The sequence below is a fragment of the Manacus vitellinus genome, unplaced genomic scaffold, assembly GCF_001715985.3.
Source record: "Manacus vitellinus isolate BGI_N305 unplaced genomic scaffold, ASM171598v3 scaffold_67_pilon, whole genome shotgun sequence".
NCBI classification, from domain to species: Eukaryota; Metazoa; Chordata; class Aves; order Passeriformes; family Pipridae; genus Manacus; species Manacus vitellinus.
Window position 1 is genome coordinate 933,238 of NW_021940737.1, and position 26,683 is coordinate 959,920.

The window sequence follows — 26,683 nt, forward strand, 5'->3', positions numbered from 1 at the left end:
TTTTGGATCTTGCTGACAATTTAAAGCTAAATCTTTTAAGTTTGTTCCCTGCCTGTGGCTGGAAACATCGTTACCTACCACAATCTCCCGACGAGCCATAAGAATTGCAAAGTTGGTCAGGTGACTGCAAGCACACGTGGTGTGAGTTTTATTTGTGTCAACCAGTTTGCAGCCTTGCGTTGACCAGTACCCCATCATAGTCCTCTCGGAGTAGTTCCAGAAGGAGCAATTTGCATTGAAATAATTGTCAGGCTGGGAGATAAAAGGATAACACGAAATGAGGATTTTACACACTAAGATGGCAATAACAATCGTTTAATACGTGTAAAGGGTAATTTAGATTAAACTTTGCATGTTTCGGACAATAAAGTTTTTCATCAGCAAAACTGTGGACTGTATTGCACAAGGAAGACATCCAGTTTAAAAGGGACTTTATAGTCCGAAGCACTCTAAAGTGTAGTCTCAATTACTGTAGACTCAATTTTAAACAATTACAATTTCCATCTTACGATTTTATGCATGGATGGTACATTATAGTCATTCTTGCTTTCTGGGAAATTAGGACTGTGAATTTATTCTGAAGATATTTTTCCTGTAATTGACAATTCGAAAACAGGGTCTTTTTCTTTTGATTGTCACCTTTGGTCAGGCCAAAGTCATGTGAACAGATATCAGGAAAAAGTTCACTCCTCAATGCCTATCTATTTTGATGAAAAACAATCAAAACAGATTTATAAAAGGAGGCAAATTGAGAGGAAAATCCAACCATATCTTCTCCATCACAGTAGTGATTATTTACTTTCCCCATGTGGGACATGAAAACAGAAAGGGCCAAAGTTATGAGCAAAGAAACACATCAAATAAAATGCCATGAAGAAAATAAACGTAAATTTAAAGTATAACAAACCAAGATATCGTACTTTATTCTTCACTGAATAAATGCAATTTCAAGAATTTGAATAGGCATCCATAACGTGGTCCAAAAGTAATGTTGAAAGTCAAAAGTGCCAATAAAAATTGTAACATCAGGCTATCAAGAATCTTAACAGTTATTTTCAACCCTGCTACTAAGGTAAGAGTTAATTTTCAGTTAGAAACAAATTAGTCATTTACATTTTCATGCTGATTACTGAATTAGCTTTCATTAAGAATACACTTAAGTTCTAATAATCACTGAACCAGGCTCATTTAATTTTATGTTCACAGACTTAACTCGACTTGCGTCTCCGACCCAGTCCAACATTTAAAATTCAAATGGAAAAAAAAAAGGGTTGTTTTTCCCGCATGGCTTTTCTCCCTTGCTGCTTTTATGACCTTCCCATTAAGTCATTAGCGTGACTCACGTCGATGTGCTCCAGTGTGAAGTGCACGGGGTCGGTGAGGTACACCCGGCTCGACTCCTTGTTGATGGAGGCGGCGATGACGTGCGAGTTGACGGCGATGGTGCTGTTCCGCCCGGCCAAGTCGCTGCCCAGCTTTATGGTGGCGTTCTCGGTGCTGAGGAAACGGCCCAGGCTTTTGTAGATGATGAAAACCAGCTTTGCTGATCCTACAAAAGACAAGGAATCCCATCATCGTGCCACGCAGTCCTACAGAGAGGCAGCAACCTGTACTCCAGTGAACCGCCGATCAAGCACCGGTACACAGAGAGGCATTTTTAGGCTGTGGATTTGAAGAACAACGACCAGGCGCTCCTGGTCTTTGAGAAAACGCCACAGAGCGGTTTTGCTGTGCTTTGTTTGGATATTTTAACCAGGGGAGGTAAGCAGGCTGGGCAGAAGTTAATGGGGTTTCAGTGCTCCGTGCCCAGGACTCACCGTTCCTGCTGTTCTGCTTCACGGTGCTCGCCGAGAGCTGAATCGAGTTGCCTCCTTTGCTGCCCTGAGGAAATTTCAAGTCCTGCACCTGGCCCTCAGTAATGAGCACTGCAACATCCAAAACTAAGCAGACCAGAGGAGGAAAAAAAAAAAAAAGTGTAAGAAAAGGAGAATGCAGAGAAAGTCTCTTGGCCAGATTGCAATATGCCAGATGACAATCTTTCCCCCCACTCTTCATTTAGTTTTCTCACACTGCTGTCTGTAAGGCAGATTTGTACTGCATGTTTCAATCACACACAGCTAGCTTCTTTACTAAATCTAGTGCACACTGCTAAAATGACAGCATTTAATAGTGATAACACGATACCAAACCTCCTCCTAGTTTGTGCCCCCCAAACATCCACTTAAAAATACCACACACACATTGCAGAAAAATGCTAGTTTTGAAGATCCTAATGTCTATGCAGTATCTCCTGCTGACAAATTTAGAACTTTAAGTATTGATTTAGATATAAAGAGTTTTTTAAAGAGTCAGCAAAGAATACCTAAGAATAGTTAAGCTGTGCATCTAGCAAAATCAGTATTCATAGCTAAAAATAATTTCTAATTTTTTTCCTAAATGTAATTCCGTATAAAGGTTTACAGGAAACCATTTTATTAGTTCTGCTAAAAAACAAAATGAAAAATCAGATGCCACTCGACTGTACTTAGGTATCACTTTTATAACACACTGTATATTGGGAAACTTTTGTGGGATTGCCATCAAACACTGGATTCCTTTGGATGGATAAAATCATATAGGTGAGAGTGGACAACTGGTTGACAAAATGTGTGTTAGATTAAACTGGTCTAACTACAGGTGTGAACTAGACTAACAAAAGGTGTGAAATTAGGGAATGACTTCTCTTTCTCTAGGCCATACATGTGTATGTCCTGCATGGCACTGGTGATATGTTACTGTGACTCGAAGACAGCTCTGATAAGGGACTGTAAAACCCTTCCCCATCCTTTCCCAGTATCCTCCTACTCAATTAAAAACTAGGCAGAGTCATCTTCTACAGTTACAAATATGCAGACACCGAAACGTGAAAAGCCTAATTTCTGCACTCTCCTCCAATATCTCAGTGCTCTGCACATTAGCAGACTTTCAGGTTCCTCGTACCTCACTGAGACAACATTAATCTCTGTAATAAGTCGAAGGAATTTTAATTTTATGCATAGCAATGATTTTTGCTTTAGCACATCCTGCATAACAATATTTGCACGTCTCTGATACCAAACCCCTTCATTTCCCTGTCACCACTCAAATTCTAAATTAGGCTCCAACTATCTTCAGCTCCTTTGCAGTCTCCGAAGCATAGCTATTCTGCATTATGGGAGATGTAGTTCACTAAACACATTTTTACCTGAAGGCAGTCATGTTTATTATAAACATTTGGCCTATATTCTGACTACCTGAAATATTTAACTGGCACAGTACGTTGCAAAAAAAGTAATTTAAATTCATTAGGAACATTTTATATATAACAGAAAAGCATTTTCTGCAGCTCTACAGAAAGCAGTTACCTCAAAAAATCCATACTCTGCCATTTAAGCACTCTTCACATCCATGCGTTCTGCTAATGATTTTTCAGTGGTAAATCAACTTTGCAACATCAACTACTTTCCATTTTATACTGTATTAATGACACTGAAGAAGAATGTCACTGTGGAGCATTCCCTTTTCCACTAAATGTTGTGCAGCTCAGCTTCAGAGGGTTATGTTGCTGTCTGGAGTATTTTTTCCTCATTTTGTAAAGCAACGCAGAGCACTTGAATTTCTGCTAGAAAAGAAGTTTACTTACCGATGTTTTCTGTGGGCATTGAGACTCTGGTTGGTTCTAGAAGATTATCAGCCAAAACAAAAGCCCCTTCTTCTAATGTATCAAGTAACATTGTGGCTGCATGGGCTTGCTCTGAAGAATTCATGTCCTTCCAGGACTCCAGAGCTTCAGGCCTGAGCAGGTTGTCCACTGTATCCACAATTGCCTGCATTCATTACAAAACTATCATTAGGTCTGATTGCCCTAGGCAGCTGGGGAATATTTCCAATGTTATCTGGTGACAATTATAATACTTAACTGTCAGAATGATTTACTGTGATTTAATGGCACTAGAACACAATTTTCAACAGTAAAATATTTTCCATCCTCTCCTTGGATTAGCATGAATAGAAGCGCAGTTAGCCACTAGCATTGTGTGGTCTCTAAGTGGTAAACATGCAGATTTGACTTGTTTTGTGCCAGATATAAAGACGGTATTATTAACGTGCTGAAAAAATGTAAAAATAAATGCCAGAAGTTTTGCCTGGAGCTTTCATCTTAAAGTTAATGTCAAAACGTATAACTTCTATTTAAAAACACTAATGCCAAAATTAGCATTCTGCAGTTTAGCTAAAATGACAATACTCCTCCTCTGGAAACTGAGGCCAGCTAATGCAGCCCCAGCACTATAAACTCCTTGTCTATGACAAACTGCCTCCTTTATTACAGGAGGCATGCAATGAAGCTGACTCAGTGGATATAAATTAGCCCTGGCCACTCTCACTCCCCCTCCTGTTCCTGTACCTGTTCATAGATACTTAAAAAGATTACCAGCTCCCATTCCTGCACAAAGGTCAGTCAGAAAAGGAAATCAATAGAGCAAACAAGATGTCCACTGACTGTGCCTGTTATCGGGGAAGGCAAAACTGGAAAGCCGAAAAAAACTGCCACTTTAAAAAGTTTTACTTGTAACAACTCTATCATGTTTTAAGGTTCGTTTAGCTGCATATAAAGTAACAATAAAGAAGGAAGAGGAATAATTCAGTGACATGATTACATTATTTTTACAAAATAATCCAATCAGAGTAATCAGGTAATCAATTGAAGGCAGGCTTTTACATTAATGCATAATGTAGCTGTGCATTGAGTACACCATGCATTGCTGGAACACCCTGTTTACTCTGTCCCATTTACCTACTCATATTGTGTCATTAAGCACATATATAATTTGTTTGATCAATTTAAAAGCACTGGAAATGGAAACAGAAGACATTGTACAAACAGAAAGATGTCGGTCTGGAAATACCACATCGTGCAAACAAACGAATACAAAAAGTTGGTCAAGGCTATTGTCAGAGCAAGATTAATTAGCCTAATCCATTTTAATATCCTCTTTCTGTCTGCACTGTGAGCCACCATGACCTTCCTGGCAGGTGGAAGATACTTCGAAGTGGCATTAAAGCCTTTTTTCTTTCTCTAATGGGAGACAGAATAGTCAAAATGCTCACACTGATCCTGCTGCAGCCATTAACTAGAGTGGAACAGAAATTGGTCTGCAGAGGCCAGATTCATTAGTCACCAAGAAATACAGATTGGAGCCTCTAATCTGAGGTACAAATGAATCCTCTGTCACAAAGTGGGAACTTGCTTCATTTGCATAGTGTAAGTCAGCTTTTGATTTGTAATTTCAAGAGGTTTATTAGTCTTATCTAAGCAGAGAAGCCCATTTGAGACCTACAGAAAATGACACCGTTTGGAAATGCAGGTTGTGCTGGGGATTCTCATGTATCACCACACTGTGCTGACGGGGGGTGTTCGTTAATGTGACACTATTTTATTTATTAGGGCGTAACCTAACCCTGCATTTTTCTTGTGGAAAATGATCACCTGCCCAGTAATATTTCTGAGGTGCTTCTCCTCTCAGACAGAGGCAAGGGGATGGTGGGAAAGACCCCCTGGCCCCTGTGACACAGCTCTTCTCACGATCCCATTTACCAATGAAAAGGAACCACACAAATCCACTCCACTCAAACCATATCTGCTGCATTTCCCTTTAGTATTAAAAAATATTTTCTAATAAAAAACTATTACAATTATTATTATTATTATTTGAGAAGCTATTTTCTCTCCTGATCTTTGCCTCTTTTTGTCAAATTTCTGCACAACTGGACATCTCCCATCCACTTCCAGGGCTTTAGGATAAAAGACAGAGGTGCCCTGTACAGAGAAATCTCTCTTCAATAAGAATCTTAATTAATTTTATTATGTTGCAAAGTATTTCAAAGTTCTTTTCAAAAATCATTCTTACATTTCATCTCAAAGGGTACAAGTAAAAATCAGCATTTTAGAAGTTTTGAAAAAATGTGCAATAAAATTTTTCAGAGCCAGACACATGTATGTGTTCCAGGGCTGTTTTCTCTCCTTCTCAGGGGCGAAGTGGCATTACTGGCACTGTACAGCAGAGAAGGAGTTGGCCAGTACAGACAACCATTCTACAGCTGATGAAAGGAACTGGAAATTAGGGAGCAATGTGTGACATGCCTTCCATAGAGCCTGGTTAATGGGACACATGGCAGACATTTTACTTGTGAAGTTACAGAAATGTTTGTCTTTGCATTTTATCCTGAAGTCATTGAATTGTAACAATTCTTAAAACTGTAAGAAAGAGTGATTTTACTAGGTAAAAGGATACACAAAGAACAAAGCAAGCTATATAAAGTACATTTTTCACACAAGCAAATTAACTCTAAACAGTCTTTGATATAAAATTCTACCAAGATGAAGTAATTTCTTTAAATTGCCAGCTTTTTCCCCTACCCAAGGTTTTATTATGAGATAGATGTTATTTCCAATTCAGAAAATAACCCTTTCTGCTCTTTTTGTTTCAAACAAGTTGAGGTAAAAGACGTATAAACTTTGATGGTAAATTTTTTTTTCTGAGCGTTATACCTGTGCAAAGCCAACATTTGTAAAGTTGATATGGGGCACAATACACATTTATCAAAGACTGAAATACATAGGATCATGCAGCAAGATGATAAAGCGTGGCAGGTTGCTGAAGCAGGGAGAAAGCAGGGTGACAGCACAGGAGAGATACCTTAAGGTAAGCCCTGCATGTCTTCTCTCGTTTTTGGAGCTTTTTAGTAAGGAAAAAAAAAATCAGAAGTTAGACAGATTCTGGAAAGCTTCAGAAATAGGAAAAAAAAATACTCTGTTTTTTCAAATCGCGGTTTTGAACTACAGCCTGGACAGTAATCTAGTTTCTGTCCACAATGACTACAAAAAAAACATCACACAGGAAACATTTTTCCCCAACTGTGGTTTAAGCCCAGCTGGCAAGTCCCACACAGTCCTCGCTCATTCCCTCACCAGCACCTTGGGGGGAAGAATCACAAGGGTAGGAGTGAGAAAACTCACGACTTGAGATAAAGGCAGTTCAACAGGTAAAACAAAAGCCAGGCATGCAAGCAGAGCAAACCAAGGAATTCACTGCTTCCCAGGGGCAGGCAGGTGTTCAGCCAGCCCAGGAAAGCTGGGCTCCATCACAACTGTTATGGGGGAAGACAAACACCATAACTCCTGATGTCCCCCTCTTCTTCCTAATCCCCAGCAGCTTTACATAGGGAGCAGGATGCCACAGGGGATGGAACATCCCCTTGGTGAGCTGGGCTCAGCTGTCCTGGGGCGTCCCCTCCCAGTTTCCCACGCACCCCCAACTTCCCTGCCAGCATGGCAGTGTGAGAACAGGGCTGTGCAAGGGCTGCCCAGCAAAAGCAAAACATCTCTGCATTATCAGCAGGTGTTCACCACAAACCCAAGGCACAGCCCCATAGTAGCCACTGTGAAGAACATTAACTCCATCCTAGCCAGAACCAGCACAGCAACCCTTACACGGGTGTCCAGATACCTTTTGTCCAAAGAGTGGGATTTGTATGAAAAGGCCAAAGGAGGAAATCCCTGTGTGGGCACTTGATCTGTCTCTGGGAAAACTATTTTGAGGGCAGCTAGAGACTGTAAATAAAACTATTGCCAAAATAACAGGGGAGTGCATCTCTTGCTAAAGGAGGATGAAAAAAAACTTCGTTTGTGGGTTGCTGACTCGGCTGACACAAGGCAGAGGCTGAGAAACACAGCATTTCCTCTGAGAAAAAGAGGAAAGGTAACAACACTTGCAATTTCCATTTAAACCACAAAGACATACATTTTCTCTGCAATGTTTCTGGGAACATCACGCCAGAGAAAACATGAATTTAGATATGTTTTAGATATGTGTATGAAAGCATTTTTATAAAGATCAATTTTAAGTCATGTCAGTGTCTTTTAAAGGCTAAGAAAGTGCTATTATTCTGCAGAAAGTCAGATCAAAATAAAACCCTGCATCTATGCAGAATCCCACTGATTTTATTACACGTTCAGGGTTAAAAGGATCACTGGATAAACACGCTGACTTGTTACAGAATTTCTGAGAGTTGATACTCATTTCCCTCACACTAGTTATAATGCATTCCAGATTTTAATACGGGACACAGCTATGTATTTTAGGACCAGTCAGCTATTGTGAATTATATCTTATTCCCTAAAGAAGGTAATTGCAACTTTCTGCCGTGTATTTACTGCTGTTTTCCCTCATATGCTTATTCCAGAACTACGCGCACGCAGGAACAAAGTACAGATTAATATTTCTGAAAGGAAAAGAACACAAAGCCCAAGGGCAATGGTTATCCCAGCATGAGGAGGTGATGCGAGGCGTGTACCTTGTTATAACTCCTTCCAGCAGAGTCCTTTTCACTGGGCCGTAGTTCCTGAAGTTGAGCATCCAAAATGTCCACGAGCTGTTCCATCAGCCTCACTGAGGAACTCACATCGCCAGCAAACACTGGGCCTTTGGTGTGTTTAGCCAGTTCATTGGCCAGACTGGCAGCATTTTCCCCACTTCTGATCTGAAATGACAATTTATATTATCTCAGCAGGGTCCCTTGTTCTGCTTGAGGCTCCTAATTCCAATTCCCTGTGTACCTTTGTTGTGGTGAAATAACCATTTGCACATACATTGAAATCTGTAACTAATTGAGACCAATAACGTTCTCTTTATCTCAGAAGATTAAAGGTTCTTAGATCCATGACACACAAAAGCAGTTCTTAACAGCCATCAAAACCAGAAATCTGACTGGGACTTCTGGGCTAGATCTGCTATTCATCCTCGCTTTTATTTTACTGCCATTATCAGACAGTAAGAAATCTATTTGTTCATACCCATGCTTGAGGCATTCAAAAGTCAAGTAGCTTGGTATTGACAACAAATTATTCAGTTTTCAGAAACTTTGTAAATCTCAGTAGGGAGGGAAAACACAGAAAGTGGTTCTGCACTCTAATCATACTGTTATCAATGCACTCAGACAAAAATCTATTCATTACAGTGTAATTTTGACTGAACAAAACCCCTTGCTGCATACCACAGGTTTTGCTGTTTGACTTACAGTATTTGATTTATCAAGCAAATATTGCGTTTGGTTTTTGAACATCAGCAAAGCTACTTTGTTCTCAATAGTGATGAGAACGTGTAATCACAGATTCAATTACAGAACTCAGAGGGAGGGCACACCAAAACATGCACATGAACCCAACTGCTGGCCAGTGCTCTGCACTTGGAGCACACACAACTCCTTCTGCTTTGAAAGAACAGAGAGTAACAAACACAGCTTCAACAAACTGAATTATTAATGCTCAGAGTTAAAATCTTTAATCACCAGCGTACACCAGATTAAAAGGTTTCAACCAACCTTCTGAGCCAGCTGATTTACCCAGTGTGAGGTACAGTTGCTAAGATCAGGGCCTTTGGGGTTCCACATTCCCGTTAAGACCACGCAGAGATACGAGGCAGTTCCTACAACAGATGTAGAAAACTACAGTGAAAGGGAAACCATTTTTCTGCACGCATTCAGGAAATTGGCTACACTAAACAATGCTAAATTCTGAATGCTGCTAATGGTAGTAGTTGACAATAATTGACAAAAACGAAAGGAAATAACGTCGATTACAAAGAGCAACGAAAAAAGTCAGTGAAAAGTACCAGACGTTTTCTGCAAACAAACAAAAAGCCCTTGATTTTTCCTGGAGCTCATCCAGAGGGGAGCTAATAATGAGAAAGGCAGCTGTAAGCATATTTCACAACAGTCCTCAAGCAGTGCCCTAAAATTTGACCTGGATTCTCAAAAGTGCAAGTACAAGGTAATTCTGTGGCTACGCTCAAATGACGTTTGCAGACTGACCACTGACTGCTGCCAGTAGAGACTGCACTCTGCAAGTAACCAAAAAATCATGTGACAAACAGCCTGAGATTAAAAAAATGTTCATCCCAAGAGAGCTGCCCATCGCTTTTGAAATATCTGCTTGAAATCAAGATACATTTTTAAAGGCAGTACCTCGCGTTCCTTTGGGGCAAGGGCGTTCAACCATCATTCCTCGTTGTGTCTGAGGCCAGCTAATCCCCCTGGCCTCAGTCGGTTCACAGAATCTCTCTGGCAAAGGGAAAAAACTTGTCACGGGAGGAATTTTGGTTGTGGAAACGGGTGGCGGTGGTCTGGGTCCTTTGCTTCCTTCCTTTGTTCCTCCAGCTAGTGTTGTGCTTATGGGACCTTTCTGGGATGTGGTGCTAGTGGTTGACACTGTGGTTTTGTACAGCTCTGCTGAAGAAGTTATTGTCACTGCTGTGGTAGGCACTGCACGGGGAAAATTAGAGCAATAATAAAGTAAATGACTTAGAATTATATATAAAAAAAAGTTATTTAAAAGTTATTTATGTAGCTTTAAAGGATTCTCTGGAGTCTCCTTTCCTTTATCTTAATATTACTCTCATTGCTATTCTGGGTGCTTAAGATATAACCGACTGACTTCTTTTTTTTTTACCCCCAACCCATTCTGGTATGACGTTTCAGCACATTCTCCAAATAATCTCTTCGGTAATAAAAATTGATAGTTACATTTCTAAAGGCTGAAAGGCAGTCCTAGCAAGTTATCAGCACATAACAAACACGCTCAAAGCAATTAAAGATGACTTAATCACTTCTGCAGCAGGAACACCTTGACAGACAGACTCATTTGAAGCAGTGTGCCGTAAACAATGCAGGCCAGCTTCAACAGCAAAGGCAGTGGGCTGGAACTAACGAGACCATTTTTAAAAAACAGCCCCCAAACCTTCAAGTCACCCAGCACACACCTTCCAGGGCCATAATTATGATAACATCTTCCCACCCAGCAGTCATTCTGCTCCAGAGAGCTGCAGCATGCCCCGTTAGCTCCAAACACAGCACGTACGTGGTGTTCTCCTCTGTGAGCATCTGGGGCCTTAACACCCTCTTTTGACAAAGCAGGTATGAAGACACAACTCCTATAAGCTGGGGGCAAGGACCTAGTTTCATCTTGCACAAAAGCCCAGGACTGGATCAGGACACATCCCTTCTGCCCAGGATGTGCAGCCAGTTACCACTCATTATTTCCAAATCTTCATTAGCGTTCACAATGCTTTACAGGCACATGAAAGCACAGATTCCTTGTGCTGAGAATAAATAAGCTCATATAAAATGATTTTGTCTTTTTTCTTTTTTTTTTTCTTCTTCTGCTAGGCCCTTGAACTCTGAGTTACTGGACAATGCAGCTTCTCTAAATTAAATCATGAAATAAAAACAAAAGAAGAGTTGTCTCCCTTTCTTCCAGCAGTTACTTTATAAGTTAGTGTTTTGAATAATATTAACTTTCAGTAGTTTGGCAGTTAAAAAGCCTTTTTCAAAACCCTTTTTCAATTATGTTTCAGTTATAACATACTAGAGGTCTTACACAGTAATTTATCTTTTTATTTTCACATGAATTTAGAGTGGAGTTTTTAAAGAGTAAAGTCAAAGATGTGCTTCTCATCCCTCTCCTGCTCACAAATGAGAAACTTCTCCAGAGAGCCTGTCTTCTTTTCAGTCTTGTTCTTGGTTGCTTGAACACAGCCTGTGTAATTGTGCTGAACTCGTGGTGTAGCCAGCTCCTCCTGAAATCCTCAGATCTGTTCTGCAAGTGCTTGCCTGACATCTTGTGAAACTGCTCTATTTTCCTTTTGATGACAATGCATCCAGCCTTCCAGTGCTCTCCCAATTAACATTTGTCAAAAGCATTTGCAATCACTTGCACAAGTGTCAGGCAGTGCTGAATCAGGTCCTGGGGAACGGGGAGATGGTGGGGATGGAGAATGATGCAGGGACAACCAATTATTTCTATCCATCCCCCAGTACATGGTTCTAATTAGTACATATTTAATCACTGCAATGTGTATTAGCATTACTGCGATTACAGCTCAAACCCTATAATGTTTAGGACAGTTTTGTCTCAGGAATACCATTGTCAGAATTCATAACAACATTCTGAAGTTCAGGAGTGAGGTAAAAATTGTCAGAACTTATTTTGTGTTGTGCCCTGAGCTAATATAATCCCACTGCCATTATGCACCTTTAGGTAGAACAATGTTCATGCTATCCATTAAAACCAATTTCAAAGCCTATCACCTACGATTCAAAAACGACCTGCATAGCATAGCAGTACTACATACTTAGAAATATATTTTTAATCTCACGTTTTAGGAGAAAGACTTCAAACCACCTCTCTCAAAAAAAAACCTGAAAAAATTACAGATAACTTCTAAGAGATTTTCTCTTGAATTAAATTTAAAAAAAGGAGAAGTCAGCATATTTAAGAATGTATCAGGAAACTTCAGACAGCGCTTGAAGTCTGGGAAAAAAAGATGGTTGAAAAAATAAGAAACAACTGAAGGCATCACTTCAAGGAATACATCTAGCTTTTAGAGGGCAGGTCATTTTGTTTTCAATGACCTGTGGGAACTTAGATGTGCGAGGCCATTCTCCTGAGCTGCAGGGGACACGTGACAGCTGCCACCACCCCACGTGTCTCCTTCTGAAAGCTGAGGGTGGTGGCACCTGGGGGCTCCTGCCAATGGACTTTGCCAACACCAGCCAATGGCAGCGATGTTTAACATGCCACAACTAAGAAGAATAACAAACTAATAACTCCATATCGAGGTTATGAACCTATTGTTCTGAGCAGCAGGGTTGAGTCTCTACAAGGCTGAAGATGCATAATTTTTGCCCAACTCCAATAAAGCCACTTTTACAATGCAAGATTCTATTTTGGACTTTTTGACGAGGCTTGACATGCTGAGGAGAAAACCAAAACCTCTTCTGTCTCCTTTTTTTTTTTTTTTTTTAAGAATAGGTGTGTCTTACTATCAGCTGAAGAGCAATAGGAAGCACATCCAAAGACTCAAATTGAAAGTAATTAATTCACATTTGTTTCATGCAGCTCCTAACAGCTGATTTAAACAGTTATGCATGCTATCTGTTACTAAAAATGAAGACACCACTGGAGTAAAACTTAACACCTGTTTAAGAGTGTGATGTCTATAAAAACCATAACACAACTGCCTGGGACAGCAGGGGAATAGTAACTTTCTTTCCCCAACTGACAGTGAAGAGTAGATTTAGACAAGGCACACAAGCTATCTAGTATTCCTTGCCAACAGGTTTCTATTCTAGGCAGGAATAAAATAAGTTTTAAAAAAACTAAACCGAGCCAAATCAAAAAATTCCCCACCCAAAATACAACTCTGAGCTCAGATTTACAACTGTGTTGAAATGCCCAGATGATGTGGCACTTCTGGAAATACGAATGGTTCCATTCTCACCTCTGGCATCCAGGCAGTTTTAGAAATCAGCTGCACGGATTTTTCAGTTCAGCGTATGCTCTTATAGGTCAGGTATCTCAGTGTGTTTGGACACAGGAAAATCTATGTGCCCACCCTAATTTTACTGAGCTGCTCTGTACAGCCATGGAGATCAGAAACCTGTGCAAATCACGATTTTCCTGCCTTCTGTTTATTGCTGCTGTGTGCCTGTTTTCATGCTTCAGTAAATGGCAGGGAAGGCATGAAGACTCACCTAATTACCTATAGGTTCCAGCTATTATGCTAGCCAGTACTCTACTGACCCTGCCAAATCCATTTAGTTGAAAGCAAAATGTTTACACAGCCATTTAAAAATTTACACCCTGAAAATGATAACAAACATGACAAAAAATTAGCAAAATACCTACGGTTAAGAAATGTGCTATCTGGTGCCCATTACATTGTCTTTACTCGTACAAGCACTCTTTCATCAGTCTGTAGTCTATCAGATTTGATATAATAGTACAGGTGTAATTTACTTGACAATTTGCTGCATGACTTTGTCATAGATTCTTGCTGTTGCAATAGTTTTCTATTATTTCAAGCCCTTGGTGATACCACTCTCTAAGTTTCTGTTCTGTCCACACTCACAACATCCATATTTTCCTGCAGTGACCCAATAATAGTTAATGATGGGTATCATGGTACAAAAGGGGAGACAGTTTCAGTTTGAACAGTTAGCACAAATTGGGGTGAATGTAGATGAAATCTCTCCCTAACACACTAACACAGAACAAAAGGATTTATCTTCTTTTTGTTACCAAGGAAACCTTACAATGTAATGCACATATTCACTTTTCAGAGGGAAAATTCCCTTCGTTCTTCCAGGTCTTTTAACTTAAAATTCTTCCAAAAATTCCTATTTCAGCAAGGATTCACTTGGACCGTCAGTACCTCCTGTAGAAAGAATGTACCTGGACATATCCACTGAATTTGCCAAGGATATAAAAACTCTGATTTGTCTCAAATTTTTCACAGTGCCTTTTTGAAGGGCCTGATACATTTTACTTCATTTCTAAATTAGAGTTTTCATTTTTAAATGCTTTTTTACACTTAACCTTAGAAAACATGCTCTTCTGCAACACCTGAGCGGTGCTTGTCAGCTGTAGCCCTGAAAACCATTTCTACACCTATGCCAAAGGTGCACCAGCTGGAGGCTGAACGTTTTACGTGCAGCATTGCCTTGGCAGGCACCTTGCAAATGCCAGCAGACACCAGCACTGCAGGAACAGCAGGATCCCCTGGAGAAAACCTCAGCTGGGGCATTTGCTCAGCATCAGATGTGCAGCCGAGGCACTCAGGGACACGGCTCAGGAGTGGGCTCAGCAGGGCTGGGTTTACACTGAACTCCATGAGCTTCAGGGCTTTTCCATGGTTCTGTGATACAGTTATGTACTATAATTTCCATGAGAAGTGAGAAGAAACAACATAAAAACGCAAAAAGAACAACATAAACATAAAAAGAATGAGGTTAAGCCAGGAGTTCTAAGAGCAGCAGACTCACTGCCAGAGTAGAAACCCAACAGTTTTAGAAATCTGAAGAGTTCTGAAGACTGAGAAAATAAGGATGGATGCAGGGAGCAGGTAACACGGACAGCTGCAAGAGGAGAAAATGGTGCAGGTTTGCAGCAAGGGTAAAGTCAACATCAGGTTAATTATAGTGGTACTTCAGAGGTTTCAACAGGCAGATTTAAAAATTAAAGAAACAACAGAGAAAACAAAGCCAGGTTTGAGGACACAGACAGGCCCAAGTTTTGGCACTGGGAGCAAATGTAAGGGAGCAACTCAAGTATGACAAATTCATCTTTCTTGTAGGAAGAAAGACTGTTGTTTTTGAAGCACTCTGTAGCTGGATGTTATGGAGCAGACAAGAACTGATAGCCAAGACAGACAGACAGGGAAAAAACCAAAAATCAGTATGTGTCTTATTTATCATTATTTCTCCCATGGTAACAGAGGGAACACAGATTACTGAGTTTCCCACAATGGTCCCAAGTTAACCACTTGAAAAGAAAAGGCCAAGACTTCCAATTTTGAGACACTGACCTCGTGACACCATTAAATACTTGATATTAAAGTACCATTACAAACAACACTAAAAGAAGGTTCTTGTGGTAGGAGACTTAAAGAATGTTATCCTGACACCTGTGTTGTTGAGCAGATGATTCAGAAACCTGAGTCGACCACAAAAAAACCAAATCAAATCAAAACAAAAGAAACACGAAAATGCCCTTTATCAAATGTGCTGAAAAACTGATCTAACATGAGATAAAAAATCCAAATGTTTATTACACATACAGATTGTTTGTGTAACAATGGAAGGACTGATCTTCAATTTGTATAAACTTCATGCTGAAACAAAGAGGAACTGGGAATATAATAGAAATAAGTACAGAAATAGAAACTGTACAGAATTTCTTCTTGCTTTTATAGCAGTACATCTCAAGGACAATTATGTTAGATAATTTTTCCTTTCATTTAGTCGTTTTTAACTACAGGCAATTGGCTTAGGCAAAAGAGGAAATGAACTGAAACAGATTCCTAGATCTGCTATTTACAGACCCATACAAAATTAAAATATTGGGTATTGGCTTTATCTAAGGAAAAATACCATTTGTGAATGAATATATGCATTCCATCTTCAAATAAACCCAGGGTCTTCATATGGCTTCTCTGTTTTAAAAAGGCCAAAATCAAAACATATTTACTGATGTCCTAATGCATTTAAAACCCAAACTCATAGCTCACTCAAATATTCCTTCTCTGCCTTCATGGGTGAATGGGTAAACAGCTGAGAGGAGAGGCAAACACCCTGCAGTGTGCCCTGGATGCCTTCTCCTCTAGGTCTGGCTGGAATAAACCATTTCTCCTCCTGCCTTGCATGCAAGCAAGGAACCCAGGAAGGGCTACTGGAGGATGCCCAAATCTGTTTCTGATATTCGCTGGGATGTGGCCAGCAACATGTACTGTAACTTCAGATCTTGGAGACTCTCACATAATAAAAACATTATGAAATGTCTTACTGGAGACCTTTGGAGGTTTACTAAAGCAAAGGAAGGATTCCACAAAGCCTTTTCTCTCCCTGCTCTTCCTTTACACTTTTCTTCCTATGCAATGATTTAGAGATGAGTTTTTGTCACATTCACAGCAGCTGCCTGAACTGCAAAAGCTACTTAGAGCCAGCACCTCCATTTTCTCCTTACTCTTAAAGCTTTGTAGAATTTAAAATGCACCTTCGTCTCAGTTAAACCCAGTGAAAAGTGCCACGCATGAGAATGTGTGGAAATGAAAGCTTTCATTTTTTTCTAATTACATGGGTGGTTACCTCTGCTGAGAGCAGCCCCAAAGCCTCCCCGAGGAAGGGACCAGCTCGACGTAGGGACAGTGAAGCTGGCCAGGGTGCAGCCACAGCTCAGCCCCCAGACCCCTGCAACCTCACTGAGCCTGGCTGTGCATTGCCAGGGAGCTCTGCAGGAGACTGACTGGGCAGATCACACCTGGCTCTGGAGATCACTAATGTATTGGTTCCAAACTGGTCTGTTCTGCTGCCTCTTTGTACCTGGAAAAGCTGTATGTACGTGGATATAATGGTGTGCACATTACAGAGCTTGCACTGCTGTGCATGAATCAGCTCTGCTGAAGCAGGACAGCTACTTTTCATGTGGAGAAGCCATTATTACTGCTTTTTTGAAGTAGAAAAAACGGCTGCTAAACATGCATACCAGTTAGATGAGAGAAGTGAAGTATTACCTTCATTGCTAAAGCAGCTTATCAACATTCTGTTCATTGCTGCATACATCTTCTGCCACAGAGCATTTCTCTTGCTATTTACTCTCCTCTGCAGACGCTAAAATGTGGCTGTGCCTGTTCACGTCATTTTTAGGGCTTTCTGCGACTTAAAGACCTGTTTTTCTTTCCCCTTTTGACAGTTAGTACCTTTCCTTTTAGGCAGTAGTTCTAACTTCTAGTGAGCTGAAATGCAGTTGCAAGGGACCTACTGAGAAACCCACTAAAAAGATGTCAGATAATCTTGTCTACCCCGACATCAGAAACTGTGAAAATAAGGCTGTGGAAAAATCCTTATGCTTGGTACTGCACATTAACCCCACACATCTCCTCTGGGGCCTCCCAGCACACACTGCTCTCCACTGCTGGCGCCAACAAGTTAAAAGGTCTGCGTGTGTGCTGTAATCAATTCAGGAGGCAGGTAACACCGGGAGGATGGGAACGGCCTTCTGGCTCAGCGGGAACCAACCTGCACTCAGTTCAGCTACAGAAGTCAAACTGACTGATGGCATAAAGTAAATAATTCCTCGACTCATTCTCAAACACAGAAAAGCTACGCACTTCTATTCAAAAAAAAAAAAAAAGAAAAAAGAAATAAAGAAAAGCACGAGCCTGTAAACCAAATAAAGTAATTCCATTTCTCTTCGCAGGTTCTGCAAATTTGTCTTGCACCACCGTAATGCTGCACTGCTCAGCATGGTGCAAGCAACCCCTCCTTGCCCTTCTGCCAAGAGCTAAGTCTAAGACCAACAATATTTTAACACAGTTCTCAGAATGGAAACACAAAGAGATTAAAAATGATAAGAAAAAAAAAAAAGAAATCCTTACCTTGGGCAGGATCGGGTGGGCCGAACTCCAAAGAATATCTCAGGATGAAGTTGTTATTCCACACGTACAGCTGGTTGTCCCTGGGGTTGTAATCCACGGCGGCGATGTACTGGTACTGGTTGGGGAAGGGGATGTCCACGTGCTCGCCCCTGCTCAGCCTGGTGTTGTAGATGTAGTCGATGGCGTTGCGGCCGGTCTCGCTCTCGTTGTCCTGGTACACCGAGCGCACCACGTACAGGACCCCGCAGATCATGAAGGCGTTGGACGCCGCCCGCTTGTCGTACGTCGTTTCCCAGGTGGCCTCGAAGCGCAGGGTGTAGGGGTTCAGCTGGCTGATCACGATCATCCCGTTGTTCTGCTCCGTGGCGTAAATCACCCACAAGCCGTTTTCATCCACCGCCAAGTCAATGTCAGTCTTTCCTCCCCACCGGTACGGAGACGTGTCGTGGTAATTAGCGTAATTGATTATGGCCTCCCCACTCTTGATTCTAGTCCTCAAGTCAAACTTCACTATGTTCCTCGTTCTTTCCTTGTTGAAAAAGACAGCGCCGTCGTACACCACGAAGCCGGTGCCGTCCACTCGGTTGGGCAGTTTGTACGTCGTCTGCTGGCGGCCGTTCTGGAAGTCCTCCAGAGACGCGAACTCTATCAGAGTGTCGGTGCGGTACGGAGTCCAGGGCATGAAGTAGATTTTATCTGCAGCCTGGAGAGGGTCTTTGCACCAAGCACCTGCTTTTTGTTCAGCTTCATATAAATACGGTGAGTCCACAATTGCTTTCAACGTCCCCGGGCAAACAAAAACTAACAGTCACAGAGAGAAGTAAGACAAGAATTATGTCAAATTAAGACTGTCTCACAATGAAAATTCAAAAAAAAGAAAAAAAGAAAAAAAAAAAAGGTAGGTAAATCATAATGACTGTGTCAGGAAGAAAAAAAAATCCATTTAATTGGCACTAGATTACACCTTATGTTATAATTAATGCAATTATCACCCTTTATCATCCACTTTTCTTAAAGTTACCATGTTCTTGCTGTACCAGTATGGAAAGTGGATGGGAACTGCTTTCACTAGTACAGACCAAGGCTCAATGGCATACACAGACAGCTGAAAATGTAGAGCTACTCTTGCATTTTTGTTTCAGACTTTTAGTGAGTGCGGATTAACGCTCCAGAGCTTTTAACTGGTGTGCAGGTCATTTCAGTCCAAAAACAATCACATCGACTTGTTTAGAACTTTAAGAAGTGGTGAGGCTGAAAAAGGAGGGGCCTCGATTAAAAATAAAGGAACAAACCAAATCATCAGGTATATAGAGAAAGCAATTAGGAGCCGAGAAAACAAAACACAACCAAAGCAATGAATGAAAACAGACCAGGAAACCCTGTAACCATGGCATGCTATGGAGAGGGTTCTGGAAGCCAGGCAAGATGACACTTGATTAACAAGAATTTACCCAAGGGTGAGAGAAAGAGAGGGAAAGAAAGACAAAGAGAAAGGGAGAGAAAAAAGCAAGGGAGTCTTCCCTCCAGCCCAAGTACTTCAGACACTATACCCCGCCACCTACTTTAAGCAGCCAAGTCACTTTATTGCAAACAGTCGACTTCTTTATGAGGTGTACTTATGAGATCCTGCTGATTATCATAATATAAGAGTGTTGTGGGGAGGGGAAGGGAAGAGGTTAACATCCATAAGGCACATAACAAGGAGCTGGGGTTTGGACTGTATACGTTATTTACCTTTTTGCTCCACTTCTATTTTAAGCATCGGAAGAAAAATAAAAAAGTGCAAGGAAAAAAGAAAGAAGATTAACGTAAATCGACTATTAATCTAAAAGATTAAATTAGTTACAGACGCTAAATATAGGGAGAATAAGAACTGCACTATATTGGATAAAGAGAAACAGACAACAGGATAACCTAGCAGGAGAGAGATTCTACGGTTACACAAGTGAACATGGATCGATCATTCTAGTAGATTAAGGAGGCAATACAGATATGTTGGCATGTAGTTTCACTTAGTGAACCTGAATAAATAATGAATGACTTTACTAATGCATGCTATACACACTCTTTTTCTTCTAAAAATATAACGCTATCAAGCTGGGGTTTAAGTGACATATTAATTTATCATATATGTGCAAGTGCACATATACATATCGTATTAAATAATTAGAAATACAAAATTCAGTATATTAATTACATAGGTTTGCATATGTGCTTATTAAACTCCCCCCATCTTTGTCCCAGACATCCCTCTGCTTTTCTTTCTTGTAAAGAAAGCAGCTTGCACACTTTAGCCCTCCTCAGGCTTTATTTTGTTTTTCCTGAATGTTAATCTTGAGAACTTTTGCCACTTCTTAGTCTATAACTGCAAAATCAGACTAGAAGGAATAAGCAAAAACATCTAGAAAAAAGAAGCAAAAGCATAGTAAGCAAGAGGAAAAGAGAAGAAAAAAATTAACAATTTATTAGCTCATTCAGGTATTCTCCAGCATCATCGATTAAGCCCAAAACAGCAAGCTAGTATGCAAGGACAGCCATACTGTGTTTAAACAAACATCCATCCTGCCACCAGACACGGAAGGCATAAACCCAACCCAATTAACAAAGTTATATTACTACAGTAATTTTTCCCCCAGGAAGTTTTAAGGAAGTTACAGAAAGATATATAGCTGAAGCCCAGCTAGTAAATAGCTTTTCAATAATTATTTGCAATAAAACCTATTTCATATACTCTGTGGCCTCTGAAGTGTGCTCCCTTGGTTTCATAAAATGACCTGGGAAATGACAGATGTACCAATCCGTGTAACAGCAGCTGCTGATACCAAGGAAGTGTATCAGAACTATTTGCACAGCTCTTCCACTTTCAGTATTACAGCATTATCCTGAAGAATGCCTTTGCATGCTGCATAGAGAGTCTGGGATTTCGGTTTCATTTAAGGAAATTGCATAACATTATTTTGAGAGAATGGTATTGGTTCATCTGATCTAGTGCTCCTTCAGGAAACAATTCCATAACTTTACGGGGGAGCTGAAGGGGTTTAATATTTTCAAAATGAGCAGTAGTTTTCCTGGTTTTTTGTACAGTTACACATCTTTAGGTAAAATACTTGTTTTTCTGCAATTTGTAATTCTTGCAGTTATCCAGGTAAACAGAAGATGTACTCTGAAGTGAATTCCTGGGCTTCACCATTAGTATTAATGACTTCTGCATGATTCTGTTTGTGAACTTCTATGCATCTGCTTATTCCTCACCAAAGAGCAATATTGATATTGTACCTCCTTAGAATTAGTAATAGGAGAGGGGGAAAAAGTTAGGGATAACTCAAATCATTATTGGTGTGTCTGCCCTGCATGCACTGGGGTACAGCTGTACATTTGTCAGGGACAGATGGGCTTATTGGAATAAACAAATGCTGCAAAGTCCAATCAATACACAGAGAGAGAGAATAAAACACTTTAAAATGTTTTCTATTGAACTCCCGAGTCCAAACAGGCTTCAAATAAAAATGCACAGATGTACAAAATGGCACTTTTGATGTTCTCCCTTATAAAAGGACTGACTTCTGTTAGTCAAAGTGTCAACATATATTGTGCAGCATAAGTGAGAGAAATGTCAAGTATACTACTCTCAATTTCTTTGTAATTTAATCAATAATACTCTTATTTCAGGACAAAGCAATGCCTATCAAATTTGCCTGGCATTTTGGTGGAGATCCAACTGAGTATCTCAAAAGCTGGGGTTTTTTGGTCTACACTTTGAGATGCAAAACAGGAAGCTTTTCATTAAGTACTTTCAAACTTAATTAAGTTTACCAAATTAAAGCAATGCAGTTATGTGTTTCTGAAGGCCAGTAACACATAGAGGAGCTCATAAACTGCATTTTGTACAAGGGTGACAGCAACTCCAGTGTGTAAGAACTCCCACCTTTCACCACAAAACCTTTTATGATTGACATTTGTCATCCCTCATGGACTGAAAGCCATCACAATGAGACACAGTAAATTTTGCAGTCTTGCAGTAACTGAAATAACTTTCAGAAAAAGTAAGAACCACAACAGAACTTTGGTTAGAAGTCCTGTGATCACTGAACTCCTCCCTTCCCAGGTCCACAAAAGCCTATCCTGCCCTCCTAACAAGTCTCTTAAGCTGAGACAGCTGCTATTTGCAAACTTAATGATTTCAGTCATTCTGTACATTTAGATATGGAGCACTGGAACAAGTAAGGAATAAAAATTCAGATTTGACAACTGGAGTTTATCAGGCATCAAAAAAAGAGACTTGAAAAATAACAGGATAAGCTTTTTGGGACAGGGAAGAAAGATGGTCAACAACCAAAATGGCTACTGAAGCACAGTGTGGTTTGAAATCAGATTTCAAAACTGATTTTGGTCTCTGGTAATCTTTTTGATGACTGGTGGCAATGACAGGTGATACCTCTTACAGTTCTGGAATTGGGTAGTGTCATCACTGTACATGCTGCAGTTGACAAACTCCAAAACTCAGAGACTTTGAAAGACAAGAAGCATCCAGAATCCTGAGTTATGACAGACACAGAATTACATAGCTCAAAGGGCAGGCCAATACAGTTGACAGTAAACAAAAATAAACGTTTTAGAGTTAGAGTCACTACAAGTCAGAGTACAGGGCAGGCCGCGCTGTGGCACTGTACTTCTGAAACTGGAAAAGAAAAGGTTCCTGTAGGTAGCAATACTCAATCGGTAGAACATATCCACACTTCTCTTCCTAAAACAGCATAAAAAATCACGTTTGAACATTATTTGCATGACACTTTTTCTCTATGAGCTAGCCTACTGGAACTGGAAAGGTAACTCCTTGTCATCTGTCTGACCTCACGGTTTGGACTCAGATGCACTGCCCTCTTTCTGAGAATTTGGGAACGAAAATAGCGCCAAAGCAGAAGTGGTCTTTGTGGAACAAAACTGTGGTTAGATTGGGGTAAGACATCACTCCTCAAAAGTGGCACGAGAAGAACAGTTACAACAAGCCACCGATACTACACACAGGAGGAATGGTACTAGGGATCACTGTTTGCTGTAGGCTTCCAGTCCTACAAATGGTACAGGGAAAAAAATCAGCAAGCAACCATTTCACAATGACACAGCAGGAATGAAGAAAAAACAGATGATCTGTGTTTGGCCTTTAGCAACAGTGCAGGTTCAGTGTGGTGAAGCAGTACAGAGCAGTATTTCAGTTTCAGAAGACTAAATCTTAAAATTGTGCAGGAAACAGTACGGAGAGTTTTGACATGGTTTTGCCTATGCCAGAACTCATTTCCTTCCTTTTTGGATATATACTGTCACCACAGAGTTTTTGCATCTCAGACTTGGCCTGTTTCCTGTACCAACAGAAAATGTGACTTTGGTTAAGGATTACTGCAGATCAAGAAATACACACTTAATAATAACTCAAGGGAACGATCAGGGCACTGCTCAAATTCCATTGCAAGCACAGCTATTTCTCTGTGGAGTTACGGGACGAGGGAGAAGTCACTGCAAAGAATGACCTTACAAGAAAGCAAAACCAGTTAAAAGTGTCCAATCTGCAGAACTTTTATGAACATGCATACATATCAATGAAAAAAAGCATTAATTACTGCAAGGAAATAAGAAGTATGTCTACAGCTACAGCACTTTGGCATTAGAAAGAATACTGTACAAAACCGCTGAAGTAACCATAATATCACATTTTCCTATCTCAATATGACTTCAGTATTTACTTTGTTTTCAGGGAAAAATCCTGTTCTGGCAGCTGATTTAAGGTACAATTCCTATTTTGTCTTTAAATTAAAACTGAACATTTCTTTCTCACTCTTTTCCCCTCTGCTTTTAAGAACCCAGTTTGAGTAACTCATTAATGAATTATTCACTCTGAATCTGCGTTCATTTACGAGGAAGCACAAGGTCCTCCTACAATGTCCCCCAACTGGGTCATTTGCCTCTTGAGTGTCAGTGCTGGGTTTGCTGTGCACCCAAAGTCACCACAGCAGCAGGTAGCCTTTCAAGTAGATCACGATTAAAACTGAAGTCAATTCCTGCTTTACAAGTCTGTGAGCCAAGCCAATTTGTCAGCAACTGGTAGCGGGCAAAAGTACAAATTTCTATCTGGCCTATTGAATAGCTAATTTGAGTTTGTTTTCTGGAAAAACAGTAGCCTTAAAAGCCAAACACTTAAGAACACAGACAGACACTTGGCCAGCATCACACCATGGCTTCCTTCCACACTTTGTGAAGCTAATTGGAGCCCTAGCCTGCGAGTGCTTTGCATGCATAATGGCTCCGTGGGCCACAAACATATGCTGCTTTTCCATGGAACAGCACTCCAGCTTCAATTGTGAGGGCCAGAGGAAGTGAGCAAGAATAAAAAGATTATACTTACTGTAAGGAACACATTCATACTGAACTTCTAGATATTTGTATGTTCCAGGACAAGGATCAGGAAACACATCTGACCCAGTAACTACTATACACTGTGTTCGGTTGTTGCACCTGTAATGGGAAAAGAAAGCAAGCTAATTAATTTAAAATTACATTTAATTTGCAAGTTCATACTCTAGTACCACATTCAGTGCTAACTCTCTTCACACTTGGGCAATCCAATCCATAAGACAACAAAGTTAATTACTACTAATTAGTCAAAGTCCAAAAAAAGGCTTCAAGACAATATTTTAGTTCATGCTTTATACTTCTAAATTTGGAGATGGGTGTTATCTTAAATGTCCCCACTGTAGACACAGCTGTATCAAGTATATACTGATTTGATACTACTGCTCAATAAAATGAAAACAAAATGTAAAGATTACAGAATTGAAAAATGTGCAATTCAGAATAACGCATAATAACACTGTGATTCAAGGAAATTATTTTGGTTGGAATAGTTAATGTAGACAAAGAACATTAGCATTTTCATTTAAATTATTTTAGGAGCTATTGGTGGGCTCTTGTTAGGCTACAGGAAGAGGTAAAGATTGACCATCTGAGGAAATAAGAAAAACAGTTAAAAAGAAGAACTTCAAGAAAATTAATTAAAATGTATTTTAGAGGAGACTAAGTACTGAAACATATAAATGATTTCCTTACCAAGGAAAGCAAAGGCATTCTGATACAAAAAAGAACTTTATTACAATGCCTCTAACCATGTGGATCTACTGAACATTTTTGAAGGTTTTAATAATAATAACATTTTAGACTACTATTAATTTTTCCAGAATAAAAAATACCAAACAAATATTAGCTTGGAAGTTAAAGGTGAAAAAAACAATCACCTAACCCTGAAGAGATGGTCAAACTGTAATACAAAAAAATAGTCACAAGGAAGTGAAGAAAAAAAGGAGAAGGGCAGGGAGTTTGGTGACTAAAAGAAAAAGAGCTTGGCTGATCTTCTCAGGGGTTAGTTTTGTTTGTCAGCAAACTGAATAACAGAAGTCTGAACTTAAGTAATAGAGCAGCCTTTGACTCCAGCTGTACATCAACTTCTCTGCTGCACTGCTACTTCCCACACTGCCTGAATGCCACAGCCAGGCTCAGATCATCTGTCTTGGATCAATGGCTTTCCACAGCTGCACAGTGCCAACAGGTATTGGAATAGTTCATGCTACCTCACAAAAGGTAGAGCAAGCACATCTGAAGAACTCTAATATAAATCACTCCTTTTTACATAGTGATCAGAGCAGCCCAGAGCTGGGCAGGACATGCTGTGTCTCTGCTGAGTGAACTGGGGAACAACAACTCTTCTGACTCCATCAGCTAATTCTCTTTTTTCCTTTTCCTTCTTTATTTTAAGCTACTTATTTCCAGCAGCATAAGGCTCAATCATAATTGCAGAACTAACTGGAACTAGTCAGGGATTTCTGTACATATGCACAACCATGGACAAAGATAGATGGTGAGGAGTTCACCTGCACGTGTGCTGTGTAGATGGAGAAGGCAATAGGGCCCCAAAATCACAGGTCTCTCTGTAATATCCCTGATACAGGGGTTTTATGCCCCACACCTCAGGTAGACTGACGAGTATAACCTCAGATGTAAGATTTTGTAATAAATTTCTTTAAATTTCTTTGTGTTTCTTTAGTGAGAACCTCACGCCAAGACCAAAATAATTCCCACAAGGAGGCTTCTCATAGTGCATCATCCAGGGTGATGGTTTCCATGAGTGTATGCTGGGAGGAATTGCTTGAGAATAAAACTAATGAAGGTCATACTTCATACATACAACTCTTGTTGCCCTGTGAAAAGTTGTCTTCTTCTGTTTCATTTTCCTTCAGTGAAAGACTCATAATGTTGCCATCAGCAAAAAAAAAATGAGAAGAACTGTGTGTTAACTTTTATCAAAAGGATGCGTAATATTATTCAAAAGAAAATTCAGATTTTTTTCTTTGTACAGTAACTGTCAGTGTCAAACTTCAGGCACTGAGTGGTGTTTACAGGAAGTTGCTGACACTCTAAAAACTTTTGACTATTTCTTTATAGAGGATTTCACCTGCTGTGCACATGGTGACCTTTAGCTCACCTTTGGCCAAAGGAGACCCCAATTCCAAAACAAGGAGCTGTGCCCACTGCTGCAGGACACAGCACTGCTACCACACACACCAGCAATCACTTGAATAGCTAATTGAATAGAGCATTTCTGCTTTAAGTTGCAGTTTTTCATATTCAAA

General features: G+C 40.2%; 1 protein-coding gene across 18 annotated transcripts in view; it reads right to left on the minus strand.

Annotated features, from left to right (window-relative positions):
- Positions 1-26,683, minus strand: part of ADGRL2 (adhesion G protein-coupled receptor L2) — a 126,274-nt gene that overhangs the window by 27,759 nt on the left and 71,832 nt on the right. For 9 of the 18 annotated variants that reach the window (XM_018083761.2, XM_018083753.2, XM_018083759.2 and 6 more), the window contains exons 3-13: positions 24,406-24,515; positions 19,743-19,757; positions 18,009-18,809; positions 10,042-10,338; positions 9,400-9,503; positions 8,374-8,559; positions 6,717-6,755; positions 3,662-3,845; positions 1,818-1,940; positions 1,344-1,549; positions 79-252 (exon numbers count right to left, since the gene is read on the minus strand). In XM_018083761.2, coding sequence (XP_017939250.1) covers positions 79-252; positions 1,344-1,549; positions 1,818-1,940; positions 3,662-3,845; positions 6,717-6,755; positions 8,374-8,559; positions 9,400-9,503; positions 10,042-10,338; positions 18,009-18,809; positions 19,743-19,757; positions 24,406-24,515 — 2,239 coding nt within the window. The remainder of the gene's footprint in view (positions 1-78; positions 253-1,343; positions 1,550-1,817; positions 1,941-3,661; positions 3,846-6,716; positions 6,756-8,373; positions 8,560-9,399; positions 9,504-10,041; positions 10,339-18,008; positions 18,810-19,742; positions 19,758-24,405; positions 24,516-26,683) is intronic. The other 9 variants (XM_018083763.2, XM_018083755.2, XM_018083760.2 and 6 more) reach the window with 3 other exon arrangements.